We start from the raw sequence: 27,315 nt of genomic DNA, 5'->3' as shown, positions 1-27,315 counted from the left end.
TGCTGCTTACTTTGTAGCAGCTCGACTTGTCGTTCCTCGAGGTTCTGACTGATTTCTAATACTTCTCTATCCCGTGTTGCAAGAATACTGCTTAAATCATCAGTTTCTTGAGTTTTAAGGCAAAATTCTTCAATTGTACTCTGAATCAACTCATCTTTCTCCATTAGATGTTCTCTTAAAGACTTTAACTGGAACACTAATTTTTCAACATAATTCTCCCTATCTTTCGATTTCTCACTAACTTCAGAAAGTTCTTCTTTTAACGATTTCCTTTCCTTTAACAACATCTCAACATTTTGTTCAGCAACCTTTAACTCAGAAACTGATGCTCTCAATTTTGTATTTGATTCACCCAATTGTTCTTCGTATAACACACAAACAGTGTCCTTAGAATCTTCTAAAGTAACGTTATTTTTTTTAAAAAAAGAAACTTCCAAAGAAATATTATCTAACTGACCTTCCTTAATTTTCAACTTTTCATTTAGATCGTACACCATCTGCTCTGATGACAACAAGGCTTCCTTCATATTTTCGCATAAGCTTTTAACGATTTCCAGATCATGTCTTTCTGCATTAATTACATTTTCTTTCAGATCAATTTGCTCCTTTAACATCAGAATTTCAGATGCATATTGCTCTAGCAGTACGGAATGATCATTAAGCAAGGACTTTTTCTTAAAACCTGAAACAATACGAGAAATAATTGTAGCATGCTCTTTAATCTCTTTAACTAAATTATTAATTTCATCTCGCTTAATATATAAACTTTCCTCCAAAAAGGAAACTTTGTTCAACGAATCTCTATTAGCACCTATCTCCATATCCAACTCGGCTTGCAATTCACTAATTTTAATGGCACTCTTTGCTAATTCCGATTTAATTGATTCAAGAGCTTCGACTTTCTTCAAAAATCCCATGTTGGCTTTTTTCTTAAACTTGCGTAATTCCAATTCACCATGCTTTGTCGTCCTTTCCAAATTCTTGCACGTCTCATCAAGCTCTGTGACCGTAGCTTCTAAATTCTTCTCGCTTTCATCCAGGTTCGCCTTAGTTTTCGCTAATTCCGATTGCAACTCTTTTCTTTCCTCTGAAACTACAGAAAGGTTGTTTTCCAAATCCGACTTTTCGGCTGCCAGCCTTTTAATGTCTTCGCTTTTCAAGAAGACCTCCTCTTGCAGGGATTCAACTTGGTTCGAAGACTGCTGTATAGACTCGAAAGCAGAGTTCACCTCGTTGCTCTTTTCTGCAATGATCCTGCTCTTCTCCTCCGCAGACACTTCTAATCGCAACACCTCTTTTTTCGCACCTTCGAGCTCATCACGCAACGAAGCAACCTCCAGCTCCTTCAAGTCGATGGATTCCCTTGTAGTATTCTGCAAATCTTCCAATTTGCTTTCCAAAGATCTTAAACTGTCCTCGAGAGCAGTAACTTTGGCTGTAGACTCTGCCTTTGAATTTTCAAAACTCTCCCGGGTCTTTTCCAGTTCCGTGGCCGTTGCTTCCAGGTTTCTTTCGCTTTCCTCAAGTGTAGCTTTTATCTGCTCTAACTCTGATTCTAGGTTGTCTTTAGTTTCTTTCAACTCCCTTGTCAGTTGCTCCAGCCTCTGGGTTTTAGTGTCTATCTGACCATTTGCGTTGTCCAGGGCAGACACCTTCTCTTCCAGTTCGTTTGAAGTCTGTTGAAACAAAGCATTAGTCTCAGACAGTTCAGCGATTCTTGCTTCAAGTTGCAACTCCAGGTCGGTAATTTTCTTGCTACTGTCGCATTTCAAACCCTCCAGTTCCTCTTTGCCTTCTTGCAAAGCAAATTTAGTTTGAAGAAGCTCGCTAGAGATATTCTCAAGCTCTGTGGAAGTTTTTGCCAAAGCATCTTTTGTATTTTCCAGCGCACGGCTCGTGTTAGCAAAAGAATCCTTCGCATCGCGAAGTTGTGCCTGGGCCGTTTCCAGGGCTGACGTGCTTGTTTCCAGCTCAAGTTTTGTCGCCAACAAGGATTCCTCCCCTAGCCTAACTTTTTCTTCCAAGCCGTGTTTGCAGCTTTCCAACTCGGCCATTTTTTTGGAAGAATCCATTGTCGTACTTTCCAAATTCTTGCACGTCTCTTCAAGCTCAGTGACCGTAGCTTCTAAATTCTTCTCGCTTTCATCCAGGTTCGCCTTAGTTTTCGCTAATTCCGATTGCAACTCTTTTCTTTCCTCTGAAACTACAGAAAGGTTGTTTTCCAAATCCGACTTTTCGGCTGCCAGCCTTTTAATGTCTTCGCTTTTCAAGAAGACCTCCTCTTGCAGGGATTCAACTTGGTTCGAAGACTGCTGTATAGACTCGAAAGCAGAGTTCACCTCGTTGCTCTTTTCTGCAATGATCCTGCTCTTCTCCTCCGCAGACACTTCTAATCGCAACACCTCTTTTTTCGCACCTTCGAGCTCATCACGCAACGAAGCAACCTCCAGCTCCTTCAAGTCGATGGATTCCCTTGTAGTATTCTGCAAATCTTCCAATTTGCTTTCCAAAGATCTTAAACTGTCCTCGAGAGCAGTAACTTTGGCTGTAGACTCTGCCTTTGAATTTTCAAAACTCTCCCGGGTCTCTTCCAGTTCCGTGGCCGTTGCTTCCAGGTTTCTTTCGCTTTCCTCAAGTGTAGCTTTTATCTGCTCCAACTCTGATTCTAGGTTGTCTTTAGTTTCTTTCAACTCCCTTGTCAGTTGCTCCAGCCTCTGGGTTTTAGTGTCTATCTGACCATTTGCGTTGTCCAGGGCAGACACCTTCTCTTCCAGTTCGTTTGAAGTCTGTTGAAACAAAGCATTAGTCTCAGACAGTTCAGCGATTCTTGCTTCAAGTTGCAACTCCAGGTCGGTAATTTTCTTGCTACTGTCGCATTTCAAACCCTCCAATTCCTCTTCGCCTTCTTGCAAAGCAAATTTAGTTTGAAGAAGCTCGCTAGAGATATTCTCAAGCTCTGTGGAAGTTTTTGCCAAAGCATCTTTTTTATTTTCCAGCGCACGGCTCGTGTTAGCAAAAGAATCCTTCGCATCGCGAAGTTGTGCCTGGGCCGTTTCCAGGGCTGACGTGCTTGTTTCCAGCTCAAGTTTTGTCGCCAACAAGGATTCCTCCCCTAGCCTAACTTTTTCTTCCAAGCCGTATTTGCAGCTTTCCAACTCGGCCATTTTTTTGGAAGAATCCATTGTCGTACTTTCCAAATTCTTGCACGTCTCTTCAAGCTCAGTGACCGTAGCTTCTAAATTCTTCTCGCTTTCATCCAGGTTCGCCTTAGTTTTCGCTAATTCCGATTGCAACTCTTTTCTTTCCTCTGAAACTACAGAAAGGTTGTTTTCCAAATCCGACTTTTCGGCTGCCAGCCTTTTAATGTCTTCGCTTTTCAAGAAGACCTCCTCTTGCAGGGATTCAACTTGGTTCGAAGACTGCTGTATAGACTCGAAAGCAGAGTTCACCTCGTTGCTCTTTTCTGCAATGATCTTGCTCTTCTCCTCCGCAGACACTTCTAATCGCAACACCTCTTTTTTCGCACCTTCGAGCTCATCACGCAACGAAGCAACCTCCAGCTCCTTCAAGTCGATGGATTCCCTTGTAGTATTCTGCAAATCTTCCAATTTGCTTTCCAAAGATCTTAAACTGTCCTCGAGAGCAGTAACTTTGGCTGTAGACTCTGCCTTTGAATTTCCAAAACTCTCCCGGGTCTCTTCCAGTTCCGTGACCGTTGCTTCCAGGTTTCTTTCGCTTTCCTCAAGTGTAGCTTTTATCTGCTCTAACTCTGATTCTAGGTTGTCTTTAGTTTCTTTCAACTCCCTTGTCAGTTGCTCCAGCCTCTGGGTTTTAGTGTCTATCTGACCATTTGCGTTGTCCAGGGCAGACACCTTCTCTTCCAGTTCGTTTGAAGTCTGTTGAAACAAAGCATTAGTCTCAGACAGTTCACCGATTCTTGCTTCAAGTTGCAACTCCAGGTCGGTAATTTTCTTGCTACTGTCGCATTTCAAACCCTCCAGTTCCTCTTTGCCTTCTTGCAAAGCAAATTTAGTTTGAAGAAGCTCGCTAGAGATATTCTCAAGCTCTGTGGAAGTTTTTGCCAAAGCATCTTTTGTATTTTCCAGCGCACGGCTCGTGTTAGCAAAAGAATCCTTCGCATCGCGAAGTTGTGCCTGGGCCGTTTCCAGGGCTGACGTGCTTGTTTCCAGCTCAAGTTTTGTCGCCAACAAGGATTCCTCCCCTAGCCTAACTTTTTCTTCCAAGCCGTGTTTGCAGCTTTCCAACTCGGCCATTTTTTTGGAAGAATCCATTGTCGTACTTTCCAAATTCTTGCACGTCTCTTCAAGCTCAGTGACCGTAGCTTCTAAATTCTTCTCGCTTTCATCCAGGTTCGCCTTAGTTTTCGCTAATTCCGATTGCAACTCTTTTCTTTCCTCTGAAACTACAGAAAGGTTGTTTTCCAAATCCGACTTTTCGGCTGCCAGCCTTTTAATGTCTTCGCTTTTCAAGAAGACCTCCTCTTGCAGGGATTCAACTTGGTTCGAAGACTGCTGTATAGACTCGAAAGCAGAGTTCACCTCGTTGCTCTTTTCTGCAATGATCCTGCTCTTCTCCTCCGCAGACACTTCTAATCGCAACACCTCTTTTTTCGCACCTTCGAGCTCATCACGCAACGAAGCAACCTCCAGCTCCTTCAAGTCGATGGATTCCCTTGTAGTATTCTGCAAATCTTTCAATTTGCTTTCCAAAGATCTTAAACTGTCCTCGAGAGCAGTAACTTTGGCTGTAGACTCTGCCTTTGAATTTCCAAAACTCTCCCGGGTCTCTTCCAGTTCCGTGACCGTTGCTTCCAGGTTTCTTTCGCTTTCCTCAAGTGTAGCTTTTATCTGCTCTAACTCTGATTCTAGGTTGTCTTTAGTTTCTTTCAACTCCCTTGTCAGTTGCTCCAGCCTCTGGGTTTTAGTGTCTATCTGACCATTTGCGTTGTCCAGGGCAGACACCTTCTCTTCCAGTTCGTTTGAAGTCTGTTGAAACAAAGCATTAGTCTCAGACAGTTCACCGATTCTTGCTTCAAGTTGCAACTCCAGGTCGGTAATTTTCTTGCTACTGTCGCATTTCAAACCCTCCAGTTCCTCTTTGCCTTCTTGCAAAGCAAATTTAGTTTGAAGAAGCTCGCTAGAGATATTCTCAAGCTCTGTGGAAGTTTTTGCCAAAGCATCTTTTGTATTTTCCAGCGCACGGCTCGTGTTAGCAAAAGAATCCTTCGCATCGCGAAGTTGTGCCTGGGCCGTTTCCAGGGCTGACGTGCTTGTTTCCAGCTCAAGTTTTGTCGCCAACAAGGATTCCTCCCCTAGCCTAACTTTTTCTTCCAAGCCGTATTTGCAGCTTTCCAACTCGGCCATTTTTTTGGAAGAATCCATTGTCGTACTTTCCAAATTCTTGCACGTCTCTTCAAGCTCAGTGACCGTAGCTTCTAAATTCTTCTCGCTTTCATCCAGGTTCGCCTTAGTTTTCGCTAATTCCGATTGCAACTCTTTTCTTTCCTCTGAAACTACAGAAAGGTTGTTTTCCAAATCCGACTTTTCGGCTGCCAGCCTTTTAATGTCTTCGCTTTTCAAGAAGACCTCCTCTTGCAGGGATTCAACTTGGTTCGAAGACTGCTGTATAGACTCGAAAGCAGAGTTCACCTCGTTGCTCTTTTCTGCAATGATCCTGCTCTTCTCCTCCGCAGACACTTCTAATCGCAACACCTCTTTTTTCGCACCTTCGAGCTCATCACGCAACGAAGCAACCTCCAGCTCCTTCAAGTCGATGGATTCCCTTGTAGTATTCTGCAAATCTTTCAATTTGCTTTCCAAAGATCTTAAACTGTCCTCGAGAGCAGTAACTTTGGCTGTAGACTCTGCCTTTGAATTTTCAAAACTCTCCCGGGTCTTTTCCAGTTCCGTGGCCGTTGCTTCCAGGTTTCTTTCGCTTTCCTCAAGTGTAGCTTTTATCTGCTCTAACTCTGATTCTAGGTTGTCTTTAGTTCCTTTCAACTCCCTTGTCAGTTGCTCCAGCCTCTGGGTTTTAGTGTCTATCTGACCATTTGCGTTGTCCAGGGCAGACACCTTCTCTTCCAGTTCGTTTGAAGTCTGTTGAAACAAAGCATTAGTCTCAGACAGTTCAGCGATTCTTGCTTCAAGTTGCAACTCCAGGTCGGTAATTTTCTTGCTACTGTCGCATTTCAAACCCTCCAGTTCCTCTTTGCCTTCTTGCAAAGCAAATTTAGTTTGAAGAAGCTCGCTAGAGATATTCTCAAGCTCTGTGGAAGTTTTTGCCAAAGCATCTTTTGTATTTTCCAGCGCACGGCTCGTGTTAGCAAAAGAATCCTTCGCATCGCGAAGTTGTGCCTGGGCCGTTTCCAGGGCTGACGTGCTTGTTTCCAGCTCAAGTTTTGTCGCCAACAAGGATTCCTCCCCTAGCCTAACTTTTTCTTCCAAGCCGTGTTTGCAGCTTTCCAACTCGGCCATTTTTTTGGAAGAATCCATTGTCGTACTTTCCAAATTCTTGCACGTCTCTTCAAGCTCAGTGACCGTAGCTTCTAAATTCTTCTCGCTTTCATCCAGGTTCGCCTTAGTTTTCGCTAATTCCGATTGCAACTCTTTTCTTTCCTCTGAAACTACAGAAAGGTTGTTTTCCAAATCCGACTTTTCGGCTGCCAGCCTTTTAATGTCTTCGCTTTTCAAGAAGACCTCCTCTTGCAGGGATTCAACTTGGTTCGAAGACTGCTGTATAGACTCGAAAGCAGAGTTCACCTCGTTGCTCTTTTCTGCAATGATCCTGCTCTTCTCCTCCGCAGACACTTCTAATCGCAACACCTCTTTTTTCGCACCTTCGAGCTCATCACGCAACGAAGCAACCTCCAGCTCCTTCAAGTCGATGGATTCCCTTGTAGTATTCTGCAAATCTTTCAATTTGCTTTCCAAAGATCTTAAACTGTCCTCGAGAGCAGTAACTTTGGCTGTAGACTCTGCCTTTGAATTTTCAAAACTCTCCCGGGTCTTTTCCAGTTCCGTGGCCGTTGCTTCCAGGTTTCTTTCGCTTTCCTCAAGTGTAGCTTTTATCTGCTCTAACTCTGATTCTAGGTTGTCTTTAGTTCCTTTCAACTCCCTTGTCAGTTGCTCCAGCCTCTGGGTTTTAGTGTCTATCTGACCATTTGCGTTGTCCAGGGCAGACACCTTCTCTTCCAGTTCGTTTGAAGTCTGTTGAAACAAAGCATTAGTCTCAGACAGTTCAGCGATTCTTGCTTCAAGTTGCAACTCCAGGTCGGTAATTTTCTTGCTACTGTCGCATTTCAAACCCTCCAGTTCCTCTTTGCCTTCTTGCAAAGCAAATTTAGTTTGAAGAAGCTCGCTAGAGATATTCTCAAGCTCTGTGGAAGTTTTTGCCAAAGCATCTTTTGTATTTTCCAGCGCACGGCTCGTGTTAGCAAAAGAATCCTTCGCATCGCGAAGTTGTGCCTGGGCCGTTTCCAGGGCTGACGTGCTTGTTTCCAGCTCAAGTTTTGTCGCCAACAAGGATTCCTCCCCTAGCCTAACTTTTTCTTCCAAGCCGTGTTTGCAGCTTTCCAACTCGGCCATTTTTTTGGAAGAATCCATTGTCGTACTTTCCAAATTCTTGCACGTCTCTTCAAGCTCAGTGACCGTAGCTTCTAAATTCTTCTCGCTTTCATCCAGGTTCGCCTTAGTTTTCGCTAATTCCGATTGCAACTCTTTTCTTTCCTCTGAAACTACAGAAAGGTTGTTTTCCAAATCCGACTTTTCGGCTGCCAGCCTTTTAATGTCTTCGCTTTTCAAGAAGACCTCCTCTTGCAGGGATTCAACTTGGTTCGAAGACTGCTGTATAGACTCGAAAGCAGAGTTCACCTCGTTGCTCTTTTCTGCAATGATCCTGCTCTTCTCCTCCGCAGACACTTCTAATCGCAACACCTCTTTTTTCGCACCTTCGAGCTCATCACGCAACGAAGCAACCTCCAGCTCCTTCAAGTCGATGGATTCCCTTGTAGTATTCTGCAAATCTTTCAATTTGCTTTCCAAAGATCTTAAACTGTCCTCGAGAGCAGTAACTTTGGCTGTAGACTCTGCCTTTGAATTTTCAAAACTCTCCCGGGTCTCTTCCAGTTCCGTGGCCGTTGCTTCCAGGTTTCTTTCGCTTTCCTCAAGTGTAGCTTTTATCTGCTCTAACTCTGATTCTAGGTTGTCTTTAGTTTCTTTCAACTCCCTTGTCAGTTGCTCCAGCCTCTGGGTTTTAGTGTCTATCTGACCATTTGCGTTGTCCAGGGCAGACACCTTCTCTTCCAGTTCGTTTGAAGTCTGTTGAAACAAAGCATTAGTCTCAGACAGTTCAGCGATTCTTGCTTCAAGTTGCAACTCCAGGTCGGTAATTTTCTTGCTACTGTCGCATTTCAAACCCTCCAGTTCCTCTTTGCCTTCTTGCAAAGCAAATTTAGTTTGAAGAAGCTCGCTAGAGATATTCTCAAGCTCTGTGGAAGTTTTTGCCAAAGCATCTTTTGTATTTTCCAGCGCACGGCTCGTGTTAGCAAAAGAATCCTTCGCATCGCGAAGTTGTGCCTGGGCCGTTTCCAGGGCTGACGTGCTTGTTTCCAGCTCAAGTTTTGTCGCCAACAAGGATTCCTCCCCTAGCCTAACTTTTTCTTCCAAGCCGTGTTTGCAGCTTTCCAACTCGGCCATTTTTTTGGAAGAATCCATTGTCGTACTTTCCAAATTCTTGCACGTCTCTTCAAGCTCAGTGACCGTAGCTTCTAAATTCTTCTCGCTTTCATCCAGGTTCGCCTTAGTTTTCGCTAATTCCGATTGCAACTCTTTTCTTTCCTCTGAAACTACAGAAAGGTTGTTTTCCAAATCCGACTTTTCGGCTGCCAGCCTTTTAATGTCTTCGCTTTTCAAGAAGACCTCCTCTTGCAGGGATTCAACTTGGTTCGAAGACTGCTGTATAGACTCGAAAGCAGAGTTCACCTCGTTGCTCTTTTCTGCAATGATCCTGCTCTTCTCCTCCGCAGACACTTCTAATCGCAACACCTCTTTTTTCGCACCTTCGAGCTCATCACGCAACGAAGCAACCTCCAGCTCCTTCAAGTCGATGGATTCCCTTGTAGTATTCTGCAAATCTTTCAATTTGCTTTCCAAAGATCTTAAACTGTCCTCGAGAGCAGTAACTTTGGCTGTAGACTCTGCCTTTGAATTTTCAAAACTCTCCCGGGTCTCTTCCAGTTCCGTGGCCGTTGCTTCCAGGTTTCTTTCGCTTTCCTCAAGTGTAGCTTTTATCTGCTCTAACTCTGATTCTAGGTTGTCTTTAGTTTCTTTCAACTCCCTTGTCAGTTGCTCCAGCCTCTGGGTTTTAGTGTCTATCTGACCATTTGCGTTGTCCAGGGCAGACACCTTCTCTTCCAGTTCGTTTGAAGTCTGTTGAAACAAAGCATTAGTCTCAGACAGTTCAGCGATTCTTGCTTCAAGTTGCAACTCCAGGTCGGTAATTTTCTTGCTACTGTCGCATTTCAAACCCTCCAGTTCCTCTTTGCCTTCTTGCAAAGCAAATTTAGTTTGAAGAAGCTCGCTAGAGATATTCTCAAGCTCTGTGGAAGTTTTTGCCAAAGCATCTTTTGTATTTTCCAGCGCACGGCTCGTGTTAGCAAAAGAATCCTTCGCATCGCGAAGTTTTGCCTGGGCCGTTTCCAGGGCTGACGTGCTTGTTTCCAGCTCAAGTTTTGTCGCCAACAAGGATTCCTCCCCTAGCCTAACTTTTTCTTCCAAGCCGTGTTTGCAGCTTTCCAACTCGGCCATTTTTTTGGAAGAATCCATTGTCGTACTTTCCAAATTCTTGCACGTCTCTTCAAGCTCAGTGACCGTAGCTTCTAAATTCTTCTCGCTTTCATCCAGGTTCGCCTTAGTTTTCGCTAATTCCGATTGCAACTCTTTTCTTTCCTCTGAAACTACAGAAAGGTTGTTTTCCAAATCCGACTTTTCGGCTGCCAGCCTTTTAATGTCTTCGCTTTTCAAGAAGACCTCCTCTTGCAGGGATTCAACTTGGTTCGAAGACTGCTGTATAGACTCGAAAGCAGAGTTCACCTCGTTGCTCTTTTCTGCAATGATCCTGCTCTTCTCCTCCGCAGACACTTCTAATCGCAACACCTCTTTTTTCGCACCTTCGAGCTCATCACGCAACGAAGCAACCTCCAGCTCCTTCAAGTCGATGGATTCCCTTGTAGTATTCTGCAAATCTTTCAATTTGCTTTCCAAAGATCTTAAACTGTCCTCGAGAGCAGTAACTTTGGCTGTAGACTCTGCCTTTGAATTTTCAAAACTCTCCCGGGTCTCTTCCAGTTCCGTGGCCGTTGCTTCCAGGTTTCTTTCGCTTTCCTCAAGTGTAGCTTTTATCTGCTCTAACTCTGATTCTAGGTTGTCTTTAGTTTCTTTCAACTCCCTTGTCAGTTGCTCCAGCCTCTGGGTTTTAGTGTCTATCTGACCATTTGCGTTGTCCAGGGCAGACACCTTCTCTTCCAGTTCGTTTGAAGTCTGTTGAAACAAAGCATTAGTCTCAGACAGTTCAGCGATTCTTGCTTCAAGTTGCAACTCCAGGTCGGTAATTTTCTTGCTACTGTCGCATTTCAAACCCTCCAGTTCCTCTTTGCCTTCTTGCAAAGCAAATTTAGTTTGAAGAAGCTCGCTAGAGATATTCTCAAGCTCTGTGGAAGTTTTTGCCAAAGCATCTTTTGTATTTTCCAGCGCACGGCTCGTGTTAGCAAAAGAATCCTTCGCATCGCGAAGTTGTGCCTGGGCCGTTTCCAGGGCTGACGTGCTTGTTTCCAGCTCAAGTTTTGTCGCCAACAAGGATTCCTCCCCTAGCCTAACTTTTTCTTCCAAGCCGTGTTTGCAGCTTTCCAACTCGGCCATTTTTTTGGAAGAATCCATTGTCGTACTTTCCAAATTCTTGCACGTCTCTTCAAGCTCAGTGACCGTAGCTTCTAAATTCTTCTCGCTTTCATCCAGGTTCGCCTTAGTTTTCGCTAATTCCGATTGCAACTCTTTTCTTTCCTCTGAAACTACAGAAAGGTTGTTTTCCAAATCCGACTTTTCGGCTGCCAGCCTTTTAATGTCTTCGCTTTTCAAGAAGACCTCCTCTTGCAGGGATTCAACTTGGTTCGAAGACTGCTGTATAGACTCGAAAGCAGAGTTCACCTCGTTGCTCTTTTCTGCAATGATCCTGCTCTTCTCCTCCGCAGACACTTCTAATCGCAACACCTCTTTTTTCGCACCTTCGAGCTCATCACGCAACGAAGCAACCTCCAGCTCCTTCAAGTCGATGGATTCCCTTGTAGTATTCTGCAAATCTTTCAATTTGCTTTCCAAAGATCTTAAACTGTCCTCGAGAGCAGTAACTTTGGCTGTAGACTCTGCCTTTGAATTTTCAAAACTCTCCCGGGTCTCTTCCAGTTCCGTGGCCGTTGCTTCCAGGTTTCTTTCGCTTTCCTCAAGTGTAGCTTTTATCTGCTCTAACTCTGATTCTAGGTTGTCTTTAGTTTCTTTCAACTCCCTTGTCAGTTGCTCCAGCCTCTGGGTTTTAGTGTCTATCTGACCATTTGCGTTGTCCAGGGCAGACACCTTCTCTTCCAGTTCGTTTGAAGTCTGTTGAAACAAAGCATTAGTCTCAGACAGTTCAGCGATTCTTGCTTCAAGTTGCAACTCCAGGTCGGTAATTTTCTTGCTACTGTCGCATTTCAAACCCTCCAGTTCCTCTTTGCCTTCTTGCAAAGCAAATTTAGTTTGAAGAAGCTCGCTAGAGATATTCTCAAGCTCTGTGGAAGTTTTTGCCAAAGCATCTTTTGTATTTTCCAGCGCACGGCTCGTGTTAGCAAAAGAATCCTTCGCATCGCGAAGTTGTGCCTGGGCCGTTTCCAGGGCTGACGTGCTTGTTTCCAGCTCAAGTTTTGTCGCCAACAAGGATTCCTCCCCTAGCCTAACTTTTTCTTCCAAGCCGTGTTTGCAGCTTTCCAACTCGGCCATTTTTTTGGAAGAATCCATTGTCGTACTTTCCAAATTCTTGCACGTCTCTTCAAGCTCAGTGACCGTAGCTTCTAAATTCTTCTCGCTTTCATCCAGGTTCGCCTTAGTTTTCGCTAATTCCGATTGCAACTCTTTTCTTTCCTCTGAAACTACAGAAAGGTTGTTTTCCAAATCCGACTTTTCGGCTGCCAGCCTTTTAATGTCTTCGCTTTTCAAGAAGACCTCCTCTTGCAGGGATTCAACTTGGTTCGAAGACTGCTGTATAGACTCGAAAGCAGAGTTCACCTCGTTGCTCTTTTCTGCAATGATCCTGCTCTTCTCCTCCGCAGACACTTCTAATCGCAACACCTCTTTTTTCGCACCTTCGAGCTCATCACGCAACGAAGCAACCTCCAGCTCCTTCAAGTCGATGGATTCCCTTGTAGTATTCTGCAAATCTTCCAATTTGCTTTCCAAAGATCTTAAACTGTCCTCGAGAGCAGTAACTTTGGCTGTAGACTCTGCCTTTGAATTTCCAAAACTCTCCCGGGTCTCTTCCAGTTCCGTGGCCGTTGCTTCCAGGTTTCTTTCGCTTTCCTCAAGTGTAGCTTTTATCTGCTCTAACTCTGATTCTAGGTTGTCTTTAGTTTCTTTCAACTCCCTTGTCAGTTGCTCCAGCCTCTGGGTTTTAGTGTCTATCTGACCATTTGCGTTGTCCAGGGCAGACACCTTCTCTTCCAGTTCGTTTGAAGTCTGTTGAAACAAAGCATTAGTCTCAGACAGTTCAGCGATTCTTGCTTCAAGTTGCAACTCCAGGTCGGTAATTTTCTTGCTACTGTCGCATTTCAAACCCTCCAGTTCCTCTTTGCCTTCTTGCAAAGCAAATTTAGTTTGAAGAAGCTCGCTAGAGATATTCTCAAGCTCTGTGGAAGTTTTTGCCAAAGCATATTTTGTATTTTCCAGCGCACGGCTCGTGTTAGCAAAAGAATCCTTCGCATCGCGAAGTTGTGCCTGGGCCGTTTCCAGGGCTGACGTGCTTGTTTCCAGCTCAAGTTTTGTCGCCAACAAGGATTCCTCCCCTAGCCTAACTTTTTCTTCCAAGCCGTGTTTGCAGCTTTCCAACTCGGCCATTTTTTTGGAAGAATCCATTGTCGTACTTTCCAAATTCTTGCACGTCTCTTCAAGCTCAGTGACCGTAGCTTCTAAATTCTTCTCGCTTTCATCCAGGTTCGCCTTAGTTTTCGCTAATTCCGATTGCAACTCTTTTCTTTCCTCTGAAACTACAGAAAGGTTGTTTTCCAAATCCGACTTTTCGGCTGCCAGCCTTTTAATGTCTTCGCTTTTCAAGAAGACCTCCTCTTGCAGGGATTCAACTTGGTTCGAAGACTGCTGTATAGACTCGAAAGCAGAGTTCACCTCGTTGCTCTTTTCTGCAATGATCTTGCTCTTCTCCTCCGCAGACACTTCTAATCGCAACACCTCTTTTTTCGCACCTTCGAGCTCATCACGCAACGAAGCAACCTCCAGCTCCTTCAAGTCGATGGATTCCCTTGTAGTATTCTGCAAATCTTCCAATTTGCTTTCCAAAGATCTTAAACTGTCCTCGAGAGCAGTAACTTTGGCTGTAGACTCTGCCTTTGAATTTTCAAAACTCTCCCGGGTCTTTTCCAGTTCCGTGGCCGTTGCTTCCAGGTTTCTTTCGCTTTCCTCAAGTGTAGCTTTTATCTGCTCAAACTCTGATTCTAGGTTGTCTTTAGTTCCTTTCAACTCCCTTGTCAGTTGCTCCAGCCTCTGGGTTTTAGTGTCTATCTGACCATTTGCGTTGTCCAGGGCAGACACCTTCTCTTCCAGTTCGTTTGAAGTCTGTTGAAACAAAGCATTAGTCTCAGACAGTTCAGCGATTCTTGCTTCAAGTTGCAACTCCAGGTCGGTAATTTTCTTGCTACTGTCGCATTTCAAACCCTCCAGTTCCTCTTTGCCTTCTTGCAAAGCAAATTTAGTTTGAAGAAGCTCGCTAGAGATATTCTCAAGCTCTGTGGAAGTTTTTGCCAAAGCATCTTTTGTATTTTCCAGCGCACGGCTCGTGTTAGCAAAAGAATCCTTCGCATCGCGAAGTTGTGCCTGGGCCGTTTCCAGGGCTGACGTGCTTGTTTCCAGCTCAAGTTTTGTCGCCAACAAGGATTCCTCCCCTAGCCTAACTTTTTCTTCCAAGCCGTGTTTGCAGCTTTCCAACTCGGCCATTTTTTTGGAAGAATCCATTGTCGTACTTTCCAAATTCTTGCACGTCTCTTCAAGCTCAGTGACCGTAGCTTCTAAATTCTTCTCGCTTTCATCCAGGTTCGCCTTAGTTTTCGCTAATTCCGATTGCAACTCTTTTCTTTCCTCTGAAACTACAGAAAGGTTGTTTTCCAAATCCGACTTTTCGGCTGCCAGCCTTTTAATGTCTTCGCTTTTCAAGAAGACCTCCTCTTGCAGGGATTCAACTTGGTTCGAAGACTGCTGTATAGACTCGAAAGCAGAGTTCACCTCGTTGCTCTTTTCTGCAATGATCCTGCTCTTCTCCTCCGCAGACACTTCTAATCGCAACACCTCTTTTTTCGCACCTTCGAGCTCATCACGCAACGAAGCAACCTCCAGCTCCTTCAAGTCGATGGATTCCCTTGTAGTATTCTGCAAATCTTCCAATTTGCTTTCCAAAGATCTTAAACTGTCCTCGAGAGCAGTAACTTTGGCTGTAGACTCTGCCTTTGAATTTTCAAAACTCTCCCGGGTCTCTTCCAGTTCCGTGGCCGTTGCTTCCAGGTTTCTTTCGCTTTCCTCAAGTGTAGCTTTTATCTGCTCTAACTCTGATTCTAGGTTGTCTTTAGTTTCTTTCAACTCCCTTGTCAGTTGCTCCAGCCTCTGGGTTTTAGTGTCTATCTGACCATTTGCGTTGTCCAGGGCAGACACCTTCTCTTCCAGTTCGTTTGAAGTCTGTTGAAACAAAGCATTAGTCTCAGACAGTTCAGCGATTCTTGCTTCAAGTTGCAACTCCAGGTCGGTAATTTTCTTGCTACTGTCGCATTTCAAACCCTCCAGTTCCTCTTTGCCTTCTTGCAAAGCAAATTTAGTTTGAAGAAGCTCGCTAGAGATATTCTCAAGCTCTGTGGAAGTTTTTGCCAAAGCATCTTTTGTATTTTCCAGCGCACGGCTCGTGTTAGCAAAAGAATCCTTCGCATCGCGAAGTTGTGCCTGGGCCGTTTCCAGGGCTGACGTGCTTGTTTCCAGCTCAAGTTTTGTCGCCAACAAGGATTCCTCCCCTAGCCTAACTTTTTCTTCCAAGCCGTGTTTGCAGCTTTCCAACTCGGCCATTTTTTTGGAAGAATCCATTGTCGTACTTTCCAAATTCTTGCACGTCTCTTCAAGCTCAGTGACCGTAGCTTCTAAATTCTTCTCGCTTTCATCCAGGTTCGCCTTAGTTTTCGCTAATTCCGATTGCAACTCTTTTCTTTCCTCTGAAACTACAGAAAGGTTGTTTTCCAAATCCGACTTTTCGGCTGCCAGCCTTTTAATGTCTTCGCTTTTCAAGAAGACCTCCTCTTGCAGGGATTCAACTTGGTTCGAAGACTGCTGTATAGACTCGAAAGCAGAGTTCACCTCGTTGCTCTTTTCTGCAATGATCCTGCTCTTCTCCTCCGCAGACACTTCTAATCGCAACACCTCTTTTTTCGCACCTTCGAGCTCATCACGCAACGAAGCAACCTCCAGCTCCTTCAAGTCGATGGATTCCCTTGTAGTATTCTGCAAATCTTTCAATTTGCTTTCCAAAGATCTTAAACTGTCCTCGAGAGCAGTAACTTTGGCTGTAGACTCTGCCTTTGAATTTTCAAAACTCTCCCGGGTCTCTTCCAGTTCCGTGGCCGTTGCTTCCAGGTTTCTTTCGCTTTCCTCAAGTGTAGCTTTTATCTGCTCTAACTCTGATTCTAGGTTGTCTTTAGTTTCTTTCAACTCCCTTGTCAGTTGCTCCAGCCTCTGGGTTTTAGTGTCTATCTGACCATTTGCGTTGTCCAGGGCAGACACCTTCTCTTCCAGTTCGTTTGAAGTCTGTTGAAACAAAGCATTAGTCTCAGACAGTTCAGCGATTCTTGCTTCAAGTTGCAACTCCAGGTCGGTAATTTTCTTGCTACTGTCGCATTTCAAACCCTCCAGTTCCTCTTTGCCTTCTTGCAAAGCAAATTTAGTTTGAAGAAGCTCGCTAGAGATATTCTCAAGCTCTGTGGAAGTTTTTGCCAAAGCATCTTTTGTATTTTCCAGCGCACGGCTCGTGTTAGCAAAAGAATCCTTCGCATCGCGAAGTTGTGCCTGGGCCGTTTCCAGGGCTGACGTGCTTGTTTCCAGCTCAAGTTTTGTCGCCAACAAGGATTCCTCCCCTAGCCTAACTTTTTCTTCCAAGCCGTGTTTGCAGCTTTCCAACTCGGCCATTTTTTTGGAAGAATCCATTGTCGTACTTTCCAAATTCTTGCACGTCTCTTCAAGCTCAGTGACCGTAGCTTCTAAATTCTTCTCGCTTTCATCCAGGTTCGCCTTAGTTTTCGCTAATTCCGATTGCAACTCTTTTCTTTCCTCTGAAACTACAGAAAGGTTGTTTTCCAAATCCGACTTTTCGGCTGCCAGCCTTTTAATGTCTTCGCTTTTCAAGAAGACCTCCTCTTGCAGGGATTCAACTTGGTTCGAAGACTGCTGTATAGACTCGAAAGCAGAGTTCACCTCGTTGCTCTTTTCTGCAATGATCCTGCTCTTCTCCTCCGCAGACACTTCTAATCGCAACACCTCTTTTTTCGCACCTTCGAGCTCATCACGCAACGAAGCAACCTCCAGCTCCTTCAAGTCGATGGATTCCCTTGTAGTATTCTGCAAATCTTCCAATTTGCTTTCCAAAGATCTTAAACTGTCCTCGAGAGCAGTAACTTTGGCTGTAGACTCTGCCTTTGAATTTTCAAAACTCTCCCGGGTCTCTTCCAGTTCCGTGGCCGTTGCTTCCAGGTTTCTTTCGCTTTCCTCAAGTGTAGCTTTTATCTGCTCTAACTCTGATTCTAGGTTGTCTTTAGTTTCTTTCAACTCCCTTGTCAGTTGCTCCAGCCTCTGGGTTTTAGTGTCTATCTGACCATTTGCGTTGTCCAGGGCAGACACCTTCTCTTCCAGTTCGTTTGAAGTCTGTTGAAACAAAGCATTAGTCTCAGACAGTTCAGCGATTCTTGCTTTAAGTTGCAACTCCAGGTCGGTAATTTTCTTGCTACTGTCGCATTTCAAACCCTCCAATTCCTCTTTGCCTTCTTGCAAAGCAAATTTAGTTTGAAGAAGCTCGCTAGAGATATTCTCAAGCTCTGTGGAGGTTTTTGCCAAAGCATCTTTTGTATTTTCCAGCATTATATTATTTTGGCACAGTGTTGATTTATTGGAATCATTTTCTGATTTTAGTTTTTTGCAGGAATCATTCATTTCATTATTTCTGTTTTGCAGTATATTAATCTGATTAATGTGGAGATCTTGATCATTAAGAAGTTGTTGATGTTGTACAAGTAGTTTGTCATTTGTTTTATGGAGATCTGTCATGTAAAAAAAGGTCGGGTTTTTTCCAATTGTCAACTATTTATTTGTAAATGACAAATTAAAAATTTTGTGGTATACATCAAACTGACGTTTAGTGTTAGTCAGAGAAATCTTTGGTCATTCTGTGATATTTGTTACAATTGAAACTTACAAATAACAATAGGCCAGGGAAATACTAATGGTGGTACCAGTTTAAGATAGGAAATTTCAATTAAGCACTTTTTTTTATAAGAATATACTCTGTAGGAATGTTTAATATGAAATTAGAAAAAAGAATTAAGGATATCCTAAAAATAACCCTATTGGCTTGCATCCTAAATGGACTATAAGGAAAAAAGAACAAGTTCGCTTTTTTGTGATTAAATCAATGTAATTGTTTTTTCTCAAACTTTATTAGAACTATCTTTGCCACTAAATCTAATTGGTTGTCTGTCAGTTAAATTAGCTAGGCTGCTTAACCAATTGCACCTTGATTTTTACACCAGCTTGCATTCTGAGATCTATTACTCTAAACTGTGCTAAGAATATACTCAGAATAGATCAGGATGATTTTTGCCAAAAAGGTAAGAATATTCATGTTGATAAAACAAATTAACGGTATTCTTATATCAAAAATGTGTACCATTCTTTTGTTGCAATATAGATTTTATGAACACATTGGGTTTTGAGGCTGATTATAGGTTGGCTTAATTTTCACAACAGTATATATGAGAACCAAGATAAGGTGAAATTTACAAAATTCAATCAAAAACCAGTTACAACACTAGAAATAATTAGTTGAGTGTAAAACTGGCAACAAATTTTTTTCCGATATAAAGTGGCACCCTTTAGTATTCCCCTGAAGTAGCAAAACAACAAAAGATTTTTACACAGCATAAAAACTGATATTAACAAAACTGAAATTTCAAAAAAATACACCTCTAAACACACTAAACGTCATTTGACCATACACTTTCTATTAATTTGCAAGTCACATTTTATTACAGTAAGAAGAATACACAGGAAAAGCTCTCACCTCTATTTATATTTTGCAAATTTTCGTTCTCTTCTTGGAGCTGTGTCATTTCCATTAAAAGAGTATCTTTTTCTGTCTTGGTGCTTGTGACTGTTTCATCTAACATGCTGTTAATTCTAGCAGAATTTTGTTGGAGTAGTTTGATTTCATCATCCTGAAATAGAGATTTTCAATTAAGAATAAATTATGTTTGGAAGGTACTAATGCACAATTATATATGTTTAAAATACAAAATGCAGTAAAATAAAAAGACTGCTACCAACAGTGAAGATTCACACCTTAGTTTGAAGGTTTGTTTGAAGTGTTGATATCAAGGTTTCCATTTCTTTTTCTTTGTTATTCAAATTTTTACTGTTTTCTTCTGCGGCACTTAACAATGACCTGCAACAATTGGAAACTGGTGATACAATACATTAACACATAATGGGCCTTTGGTAATTCACTGCCAGCTTTGGCGTTTTAGGACTCAGGAAATAGGACAAAGATGAAAAACAGTGTTCTCTCTCATTTCATAAAACCAGAAATAATAATTTTGGAGAGATTAAACATGCCAGTATTATTCTTTAGATAAAAGGGAAATATTTAACAGGTGTTTTGATGATGTTAGCATTTTTGAAACTTTTGAGTTCTTTTTTTAACAAATTCTGATAATCAGGAAGGAAAAGGAAAAAATAAGAAACCAGCTATTTGATTTTCTTTATTAATAATAACATAAAAGTATTTAAATGTTTCTCAACCTTAGCGTTATGCAATTAAATCTATATAACTAATGACCGTTATGCTTACTCTTTTACAGAACAACACAATAGGATATAGGTGATAGTTAAAACAAGCAGGCAGAATTTGTTCAATTTATTTATGCTTTCAAGGAACAGAAACTGTTGCATATAAACTTATATTAATTTTCTCAACTTTGGTGACAACTCAAAAAAAAGTTGTTATTTTCAACTTTTATTCTCAATTATGTTATTCATTTATTCTCACTTTTTTTTCCAGAATTGCCTTCCCAGATTTTACCGAAAACATAATAGGAAGAAGTTTGCAAATTCTAATATAGTCTCTACAGTTCTAGTCGACTCAAACAATTTGATTTTTTTTCATGTTTCTATGTGTGAAAATTTCATGCAAGTTTTTGTTTTTTTCTTAAAAAGATTTAGAGGTTTTTGTGCTTCTGTTTTAAAATATAAAAAAATGAAGTGAAGTAGGTCAAACTTTATTGTTTAACATGGAACCATGTATGTTTATTTTGGAACTTTATTGGTTTTAAAAGATGCAATGATTAAAATTTAGGAACAAATGCTTCTGCACGTTAGTTCTACCTCAAAGTTGCGTCCTATGGAGTCCAGAGTGGAAGTGGTAGTTGTACGTAATATCAATCTTATGATCACAATGCACCAAGGAATAATCAGAAACAGATCAAAAAAGGTAAAAATAATTCTCTGGGCAGGGAATTAGAGAAATGAAGTTAGGGTTAGGGTTAGAGAAATGCAGACTGAAAACATAACAAAACATAGTGTTCCATTCTCTAAAACTAAAACTAAAAAAAAAGAAAAAAGGACATACTTTACTAAACCTAATTCTTCTTCCAGTTTGGAAACCAGTTCATTCTTTTCATCCTCCTTACTTTCTAGCAATGAGGTAAGCTCATCTGTTTTCAAAAGAACTTTATCAAACTTTTCCTTTTCAGATTGTAATAAATTTTCGAATTTTGTATTACTCTCCTTTAAGTCATTGCATTCCTAAAAAAAAAGTATTTCAGGTTTCAAGGCAATTGAAGAGGTTCGTTTTTATGTTGCTTTTAATTACAGATAACACATCACTTTGAGTTTTATTTAAATAGCTGCTATCAAGAGATAGTTATCAAAAGAAATTAGCTCAGTAAATAAAAGGAGCATATACAACATATTGGTACATCCATGTGAATGAATATCAGTTAGTTTCCAGAAAATGATTGGTAAAATGCATCACATTGTACTGCATAGAAACCTGAGTTTTTTTTAACAAGAGTGGCAATATACAATAATTCTTTACCTGCACTGAACTTTCCAAACGTTTTTCCATGTCAATTCTCTCCTCCTCCAAAACCTTCAAAATATCGCTAAAAGCTTTTGAACCAATGAATGTAGGACTCATTGTGGGAGCATGTTGTGGAGAAGATTGAACAGAATCACCATCTGATGCTGATAAATATACGAACACAGAAATAACGAATGCGAGTATTTACGAACCATTAATAAACATTAGCATCATTGAAATCTTACAATAGTTTAGTGGTCGAAAAGAGCAATTATGAATTTAAAATAAAAATTTCTTGAGAAATTTTATCTTACATTTTATAAGCATTTAACGTGAATATATAAACAATAGACTTACAAGCAGGTTGCAATTCTGCACTAGACCTCCCACTGGATTTCTTTCTAGATTCTGTTGATTTTACAAACTCATCCAAAGCCTGTTCCATTTCCAAAACTCGGAGCTCTAAAGATTCCCGTTCAACCTTCATTTCCCCTAGGCTTTTTTCCATTTTTGTCTCACGTTGTTTTGAGTCATTGACCTGATCATGTGAGGCATTGACGTCTTCATCCAATTTTACAATTGTTGCCTCAAGGTCAGAAATTGTTCTAGTAAGTACATCACTTTCGTTTTTCAATTTTTCAATCTCCTCGTGAAGAATTCGCTCCTTCTCATCTCTTTCTTGTAACTGCTGACTCAGTTCATTACTACTTCCATCCATTATTTGTGATAAATCGTCCTTTAGGTTTTCATTTTCCTGCAGTAAAAATTCTTTTTCTCTTCTAACTGATGCTAATTGGAGCTCAGCAGAATCAAGATCTTTTTTTTGTAATTCATTCACTTTCTCTAATTTTTCACATTTCTCCTAATAAAGAAGCATATTATTTTAAATAAGTACTTTTATGTTCTTTAACACGCACTAGCATATTGTTTACCTTCTGGGACTCATTCTCTTTCTTTTCATTGTCCAGTTCCGTTGTGAGTTCAGATCCAAGCTTATCCAATTGATCTTTAAGAATATTAGACTCAGACATTGCTTTTTCATATTTGTTAGAAAATTCTCCTACTTCTTTTTCTCTAAGTAACAATCGCTCACTCAGTTTCCCCAATTCTTCAAGCCTAGAATTATGTTGCTAAAACAAGAGCCAAGCATATTTAAAATTCCATTTTCTAAAACTGACAGATTTTAAATTTAAGTATTGGTACATTTAAAACTTTACTGCCCCAGACAACAGTATATACATTTTGCATACTTTGTAAACGTTTTGGATATATAGAATCATACCACTAAAAAAAGGATAAAATGTTGCGTCGCATCTTTATGCGACGCAACATTTTAGCTGTACATATTACCTAGTATGCACAGATTAATGTGCAAAAAGTATACCCTGGAAATAAAAACATACTATCAAGTTTGTTAGAGCTAAGGCAAGTTCAATTAAAATTCATTTTATTAAGTTGTTTTGACATAGAGCACATGTTTTATCAGTTGCTTAAAACTGCTAAGTAATTTGGATAAAGTTACTTTAGGCCTTTAAAAGTTGAACAATTGCAGCATTACATATACATACAGGAAAAGGAAATATTTTCATTCCCTAGTTTGTGCAGTGTCAAAATATTAAGCTTGCACATGCAGTAATTTTTGACCTTGTAATTTAAATAAAATAAAAGTTTGACAATGCTAATTTAGCCTAATGAAATGCCTTTATTGGACATTCAGTTTCCTTTTCCTATAGATTTAAAACTTCGATTCTTAGTTAGAAATTTTACCTTGTTTAATTTCTGCAATTCATTTTCAAAGGATGCTGCTTTGTCTTCTGACTCTTCCAACATTTTTTGCAACTTTTCAACTTCACTGTCTGACATACTCAGTTTAGAATGTAAACCTTGAGATTCCACTTCAAGTTTTCTAACTAGATCCTGGAGTTCTTCTACAGCTTTGTCTTGCTCCCTGACTCCTTTTTCCTAAAATGTATTGGTTAATAGAGTAAAAACAATCAGGTCTAAACAAGATCATACAAAGAGAGAGCTAACATTATTAAGGTTGTTTTAAGGCTTTAACTACCTTGCTGCTTTCTTCAATAAGATCATTTCTTTCTTTTTCAAGTTTACGAATGAGATCATCACGCTCTTTCATTTCCATTGACAATGTTTTAATATGCTACAACAAATGACAAGAGCTTTTTGTCCAAAACAAACTTTAATATTAAAGAAAGTTAAACTGGATACATTTTCTAATTTACTTGTAGAAATTCCATAATAGCTAGCAATACCTTGTCTTTCTCCTCGTTTATTATCTTGCTGACATCTTCGCCATTACCATCACTTAGCTTTTCAACTAATGACTTTAGATGTTTAATCTCTGTTTCCCTTTCAATGCAAGTAGCTTCAGCGGTTTCTAAAGATTCCAATAACTCTTCTGCAGCTGTACCTTTTATCATTTCCTTCAACTTCTTAACAGCCTCATCCTTGGCTTTTAGAAGTTGCTCTTTTGCTCCAACCTGTACACAATTTAAAGCACCATGTTGTAATCAGAAATAACAAATAGTGACTTTAACTTCCTGCAATAACCAGCAGTAATCAGAAGTATTTGAAGCTAACCACCAGAGAACCACCAGTATTTTGAAGTAACTAACAGAGAACCAGCAGTTTTCTAAGTTAGCACAAAAGTACAGTCAACGAAATAAACAACTATCACAAATATGCAACATTGTACAATGTACACAACGGTTCATAACCCATTTATTGTTATACCTCTGACGGTGTTAAGGCTGTTTTCCACTTGCGTAATTGTAAGGCAGGCCAGATATCTATGCTTGAATCATTCTATTGGTTGATTACAAAAACATTACATAATCACAAGAGGACTTAAAACAAATGGTTGATGGGAAAAAGTAAAAATTTAACACTGATTATTATAAAGAAGATCTTGAAATTTTAGGACTAACTCATAATAAAAGTAATTTAAAAGTAGTCGAGTTCATTCTCAAAGTTTGAAAATAATAAATAGTGTTGATCATATATGTGAAGTTCTTCGATTAAAGTTGTTCTAAGTTCTAAGAACACTCTTTTGTAACAAATGTCTCATTCACTTTTTTTCTTCACATTTCTCCATTTATTAAGAATAAACGCAACTAAAATTATTTTCTATTCAGCAAAAGCAAATTGTTAATCGCTGCCATGTTGTTTTGTTTTGGATTTATTTTATCTCATACTAGCTATAACAGAAATGACAAAGTGGGATGAAGTTACAGAATTTTTTCAAGCATAAATATACTGCCTACTTTTAAATTTTCTTAAAGGAAAAACGCCCTTATTCAGGCATTGTGCATTTTATTAAAAGACTAAAAGGCTTTTTATAAAAACATATACCAGCTGTAATACTATTCTAAAATCACACGCGATTGACAAAAACAAAATTGAAATCTAAAATAACAAACTGATGCGTTTAAATATCTGGATGTACACCAATATAACAAAAAACGCTATTACAAAGGAGAGTCTAAAATTTTCTTCTTGCAAACAAAGCAAAGGTCAAATTATATTTGCAAAGAAAAGAAATTGCAAATAATATCAAGATGACTGATTTGCGAAAATTAATCTTCACGAAATGTATTTGGACCTTGTAAAAACAACTCAAGGCAGCAAACACATGAAGCATCTAAAAAAGGCCCTAAAAGTTAGGTGCCCTGTTATTATAATATTGGTGTTGTGTTTGTGCATTAAAAATCAGAACAATTTGGGGGCCTCGTTGCTGCTAGGAGTAAAATTGATAATTAACTGCCGGTTTTCTAATGGTTTTGAAAAAAATGCTGGATTTGTGGTTACTTCAAAATACTGGTGGTAAAATAATACCAGTATTATAGGTTGTTACCATTTTCCCCAAAACTATCACATATATATACAGTGTAGAACAAAAGCAACATTACCTCATCAGCCATATCTTGAACAGCTAGGTCTTTTTGTTCTAATACATGTTTCATTTCTTCAAGTTTGACACTGATTTTTTCGTGGGCTTCTATTCGAGTAGCAAGTTCAAACATAAGCTTCTCAGAATTCACACGTTCCTGTGCTTCAACTTTATCTTTCAATTCCTCTGCTTCCAGAACCTGCTGCATGAGAACCTTGATATTTTCATCTTTTTGCTGATTAAGAATTTGACATTCTTCAACTTTGCGCTGCAATCTAACTAGTTCTTCACAAATTTCTTCTCTATCCTAATGTTAATATTGAACAATAATAAGAAAACATTGTAAAAGTAAAACCATAAGCATGTAATAAAAAAACACTACTTACATCTGTTGCTCTATTTGTATCCTCACCCACACTTCCACCAGAGGCTGACTTTAACAACTGAATTTCTTTCTATATTACAAAACAAAGAAAAGCAATTATATTTCATCTATACATTCTTATTCATTCTTTGAACAAAAGCATAAGTCAAAGACCACACCCAGCTTTGTTGACAAGACTGACATTGCTATGTTGAGAGTTAGAAAAAAGGAAATAGCCCTCATACTTAAAACGAAGAGTGTTAACAACATTACCTAAAATACAGAAAATCCCCTACCCTCTGTTTTTGTATAGTTACCTGGACAGTTGTCCCACCCCCCATTAAATTCTTGTCCCACTTGGACTGCTAAGGTGGCAGTATTCTTTTAAAACTTGAAAAAAGTATTTGTATATTACAAAGGTATATTACAAAATTAATTACTAAGGGCTGTTTACAGACTATGTATTTTATAGCTATAATACCATTATCTTTTACCAAATATATTCAGTTTCAACAATTCTTCTTTAAACTTGTTTAATTTATTTAAATTTATTTAAAAAAAAATATAAAAATATACACCTCTTTTTCTTTCAAAAGCTTCTTAAATTGATCATTGATTGCTTTATTTCGCTGCTGCTCTTCCTCTAGCTGAGACTCAAGGCTCTCGATCTTTTGCTGCTCTCCGGAAACCATTTGATTTATTCGTCCCCACATGATTACTTGAACTATTTGCACGTAACATTAACTGAATTTGTGTGAAGCTTACTTGCCAACAATTACTTTGATGTTTATCTATCCAAAAATAAACAATCATAAAACATTAACAAAAGGAAACATAAAAAACAAGGGTATAGCCCTACTTTTCTCCAATAGTGGAAAACCTTGGTACCTTCGTTAAATGTTACATAAAAATAACACATTTTAAAAATCTGTGTTAAAAAACCCCATTAATTTATTCATCTTGTAAATTTCCCCTCCGTTAATTAATGTCTGGCGCTACAAAAATCCCAATTAACCTTAATTCTTAAAAGAAATTTTTTGATGCCTTTAAAATGACTTGTGGATACACAGTTTTGATTATTGGCAAAAAAAGTGAATAAACACGTTGAAATTTTTAAGCTCTTTAATCTTTTCAAAATGACAAATCACATTTTGTTACAAAAGTTTTATATGCTTTATTTTCATTTAAAAAGCAATATTGTCAACATTGCAATCATTGTCATCTCCACTTTCTTCACAAATTTCTACCCCAAGTTAATGTAAGGGATCATCTCAAAATTTTCGTACCGTTTTTTCGTATAATTATACAAACACTACGAAGTACTTCATTTCGTGAAACGAATGTCATGCGAAGTGCTTCGTTTAAAATAAAAAATATAAGCGAAGTTTATACGAACTTTTTTAATGCATGATACGAACTTAAACAAAGTTTTTTTATCATACAAAATGAAATGATACGAACTTTGAACGAAGTAAATTGCTATACGATGTTGAAACGAATTTTAAAAGTACTAGGGTAATTGCGCATAATTATTTCAATACGAAACCAGAAACAAAAGAATTAAACGAAATTTTTTTAAAACACTAAAAGAAATGATACGACCTGTAAACGAAACCAGAAATAAAAGAAATAAAATATACGAGGTTGACTTCTTTGAAAAAACTAGCAAAATTGCATATTCATAGGTTTAATCTACACAATCTACGGCGATCTTTTCGCTTTTTACGATCCCATTTTTATGATTTTTAAACAATCTACGGCGATCTTTTTGCTTCTACGATCCCGTTTTTATGATTTTTAAATGATCCACGGCAATTTCTTAGCTTCTATGATCCTGTTTTCATGACTGTTTAACGATCTACGGCGATCTCTTAGCTTCTACGATCTCGTTTGGATGATTTTTAAACGATCTACGGTGATCTTTTTGCTTTCTACGATGCCATTTTCATGATTTTTATAGATTATACGGCAATCTTTTTGCTTTCTATGGTCCCGTTTTCATGATTTTTAAAGGATCTATGGCAATCTTTCGTTTTCTAAGATCCCGTTTTCATGATTTTTAAACGATATACAGCAATCTTTTCGTTTTCTACGGTCCCGTTTCCATGATTTTTAACCAATCCACGGCGATCTTTTCGCTTTCTACGGTCCCGTTTTCATGATTTTTAACCAATTTATGGCGATCTTTTTGTTGATATTAATATGTTGTCTCCATAATATAGACTGTAAACAATAGTGAATGTTCTTGGTGGGGCCTCAAGTGGTTGTGCAGTTGTGTTGATATCCAGTTGTGTTGTTGTGTTACAGATCAAGTTGTGTTGTTGTGTTCCTGCTGGTTGTGTTTGTGATACCGCTGAGTAATCAAGTGAGACAATCAAAGTAAGTCATTATTGTTACTTAA

The 27,315-nt window shown here is 39.6% G+C and overlaps 1 protein-coding gene across 1 annotated transcript in view; it reads right to left on the bottom strand.

Moving 5' to 3' along the window:
* Nucleotides 1–25,716, bottom strand: part of LOC130655204 (nuclear anchorage protein 1-like) — a 46,208-nt gene extending 20,492 nt beyond the window's left edge. The window contains exons 1-13 of the mRNA XM_057457935.1: nt 25,493–25,716; nt 24,937–25,005; nt 24,570–24,857; nt 22,914–23,141; nt 22,706–22,801; nt 22,411–22,605; nt 21,576–21,773; nt 21,001–21,505; nt 20,659–20,807; nt 20,191–20,366; nt 18,906–19,008; nt 18,628–18,781; nt 458–17,608 (exon numbers count right to left, since the gene is read on the bottom strand). Coding sequence (XP_057313918.1) covers nt 458–17,608; nt 18,628–18,781; nt 18,906–19,008; nt 20,191–20,366; nt 20,659–20,807; nt 21,001–21,505; nt 21,576–21,773; nt 22,411–22,605; nt 22,706–22,801; nt 22,914–23,141; nt 24,570–24,857; nt 24,937–25,005; nt 25,493–25,627 — 19,447 coding nt within the window. The 5' untranslated portion in view covers nt 25,628–25,716. The remainder of the gene's footprint in view (nt 1–457; nt 17,609–18,627; nt 18,782–18,905; nt 19,009–20,190; nt 20,367–20,658; nt 20,808–21,000; nt 21,506–21,575; nt 21,774–22,410; nt 22,606–22,705; nt 22,802–22,913; nt 23,142–24,569; nt 24,858–24,936; nt 25,006–25,492) is intronic.
* Between the last annotated feature and the right edge of the window lie 1,599 nt (nt 25,717–27,315).

Source organism: Hydractinia symbiolongicarpus, chromosome 8, assembly GCF_029227915.1.
Source record: "Hydractinia symbiolongicarpus strain clone_291-10 chromosome 8, HSymV2.1, whole genome shotgun sequence".
Lineage (NCBI taxonomy): Eukaryota > Metazoa > Cnidaria > Hydrozoa > Anthoathecata > Hydractiniidae > Hydractinia > Hydractinia symbiolongicarpus.
The sequence above is the reverse complement of the archived record's forward strand: the minus strand, read 5'-3'. Positions and strand labels throughout refer to the sequence as shown.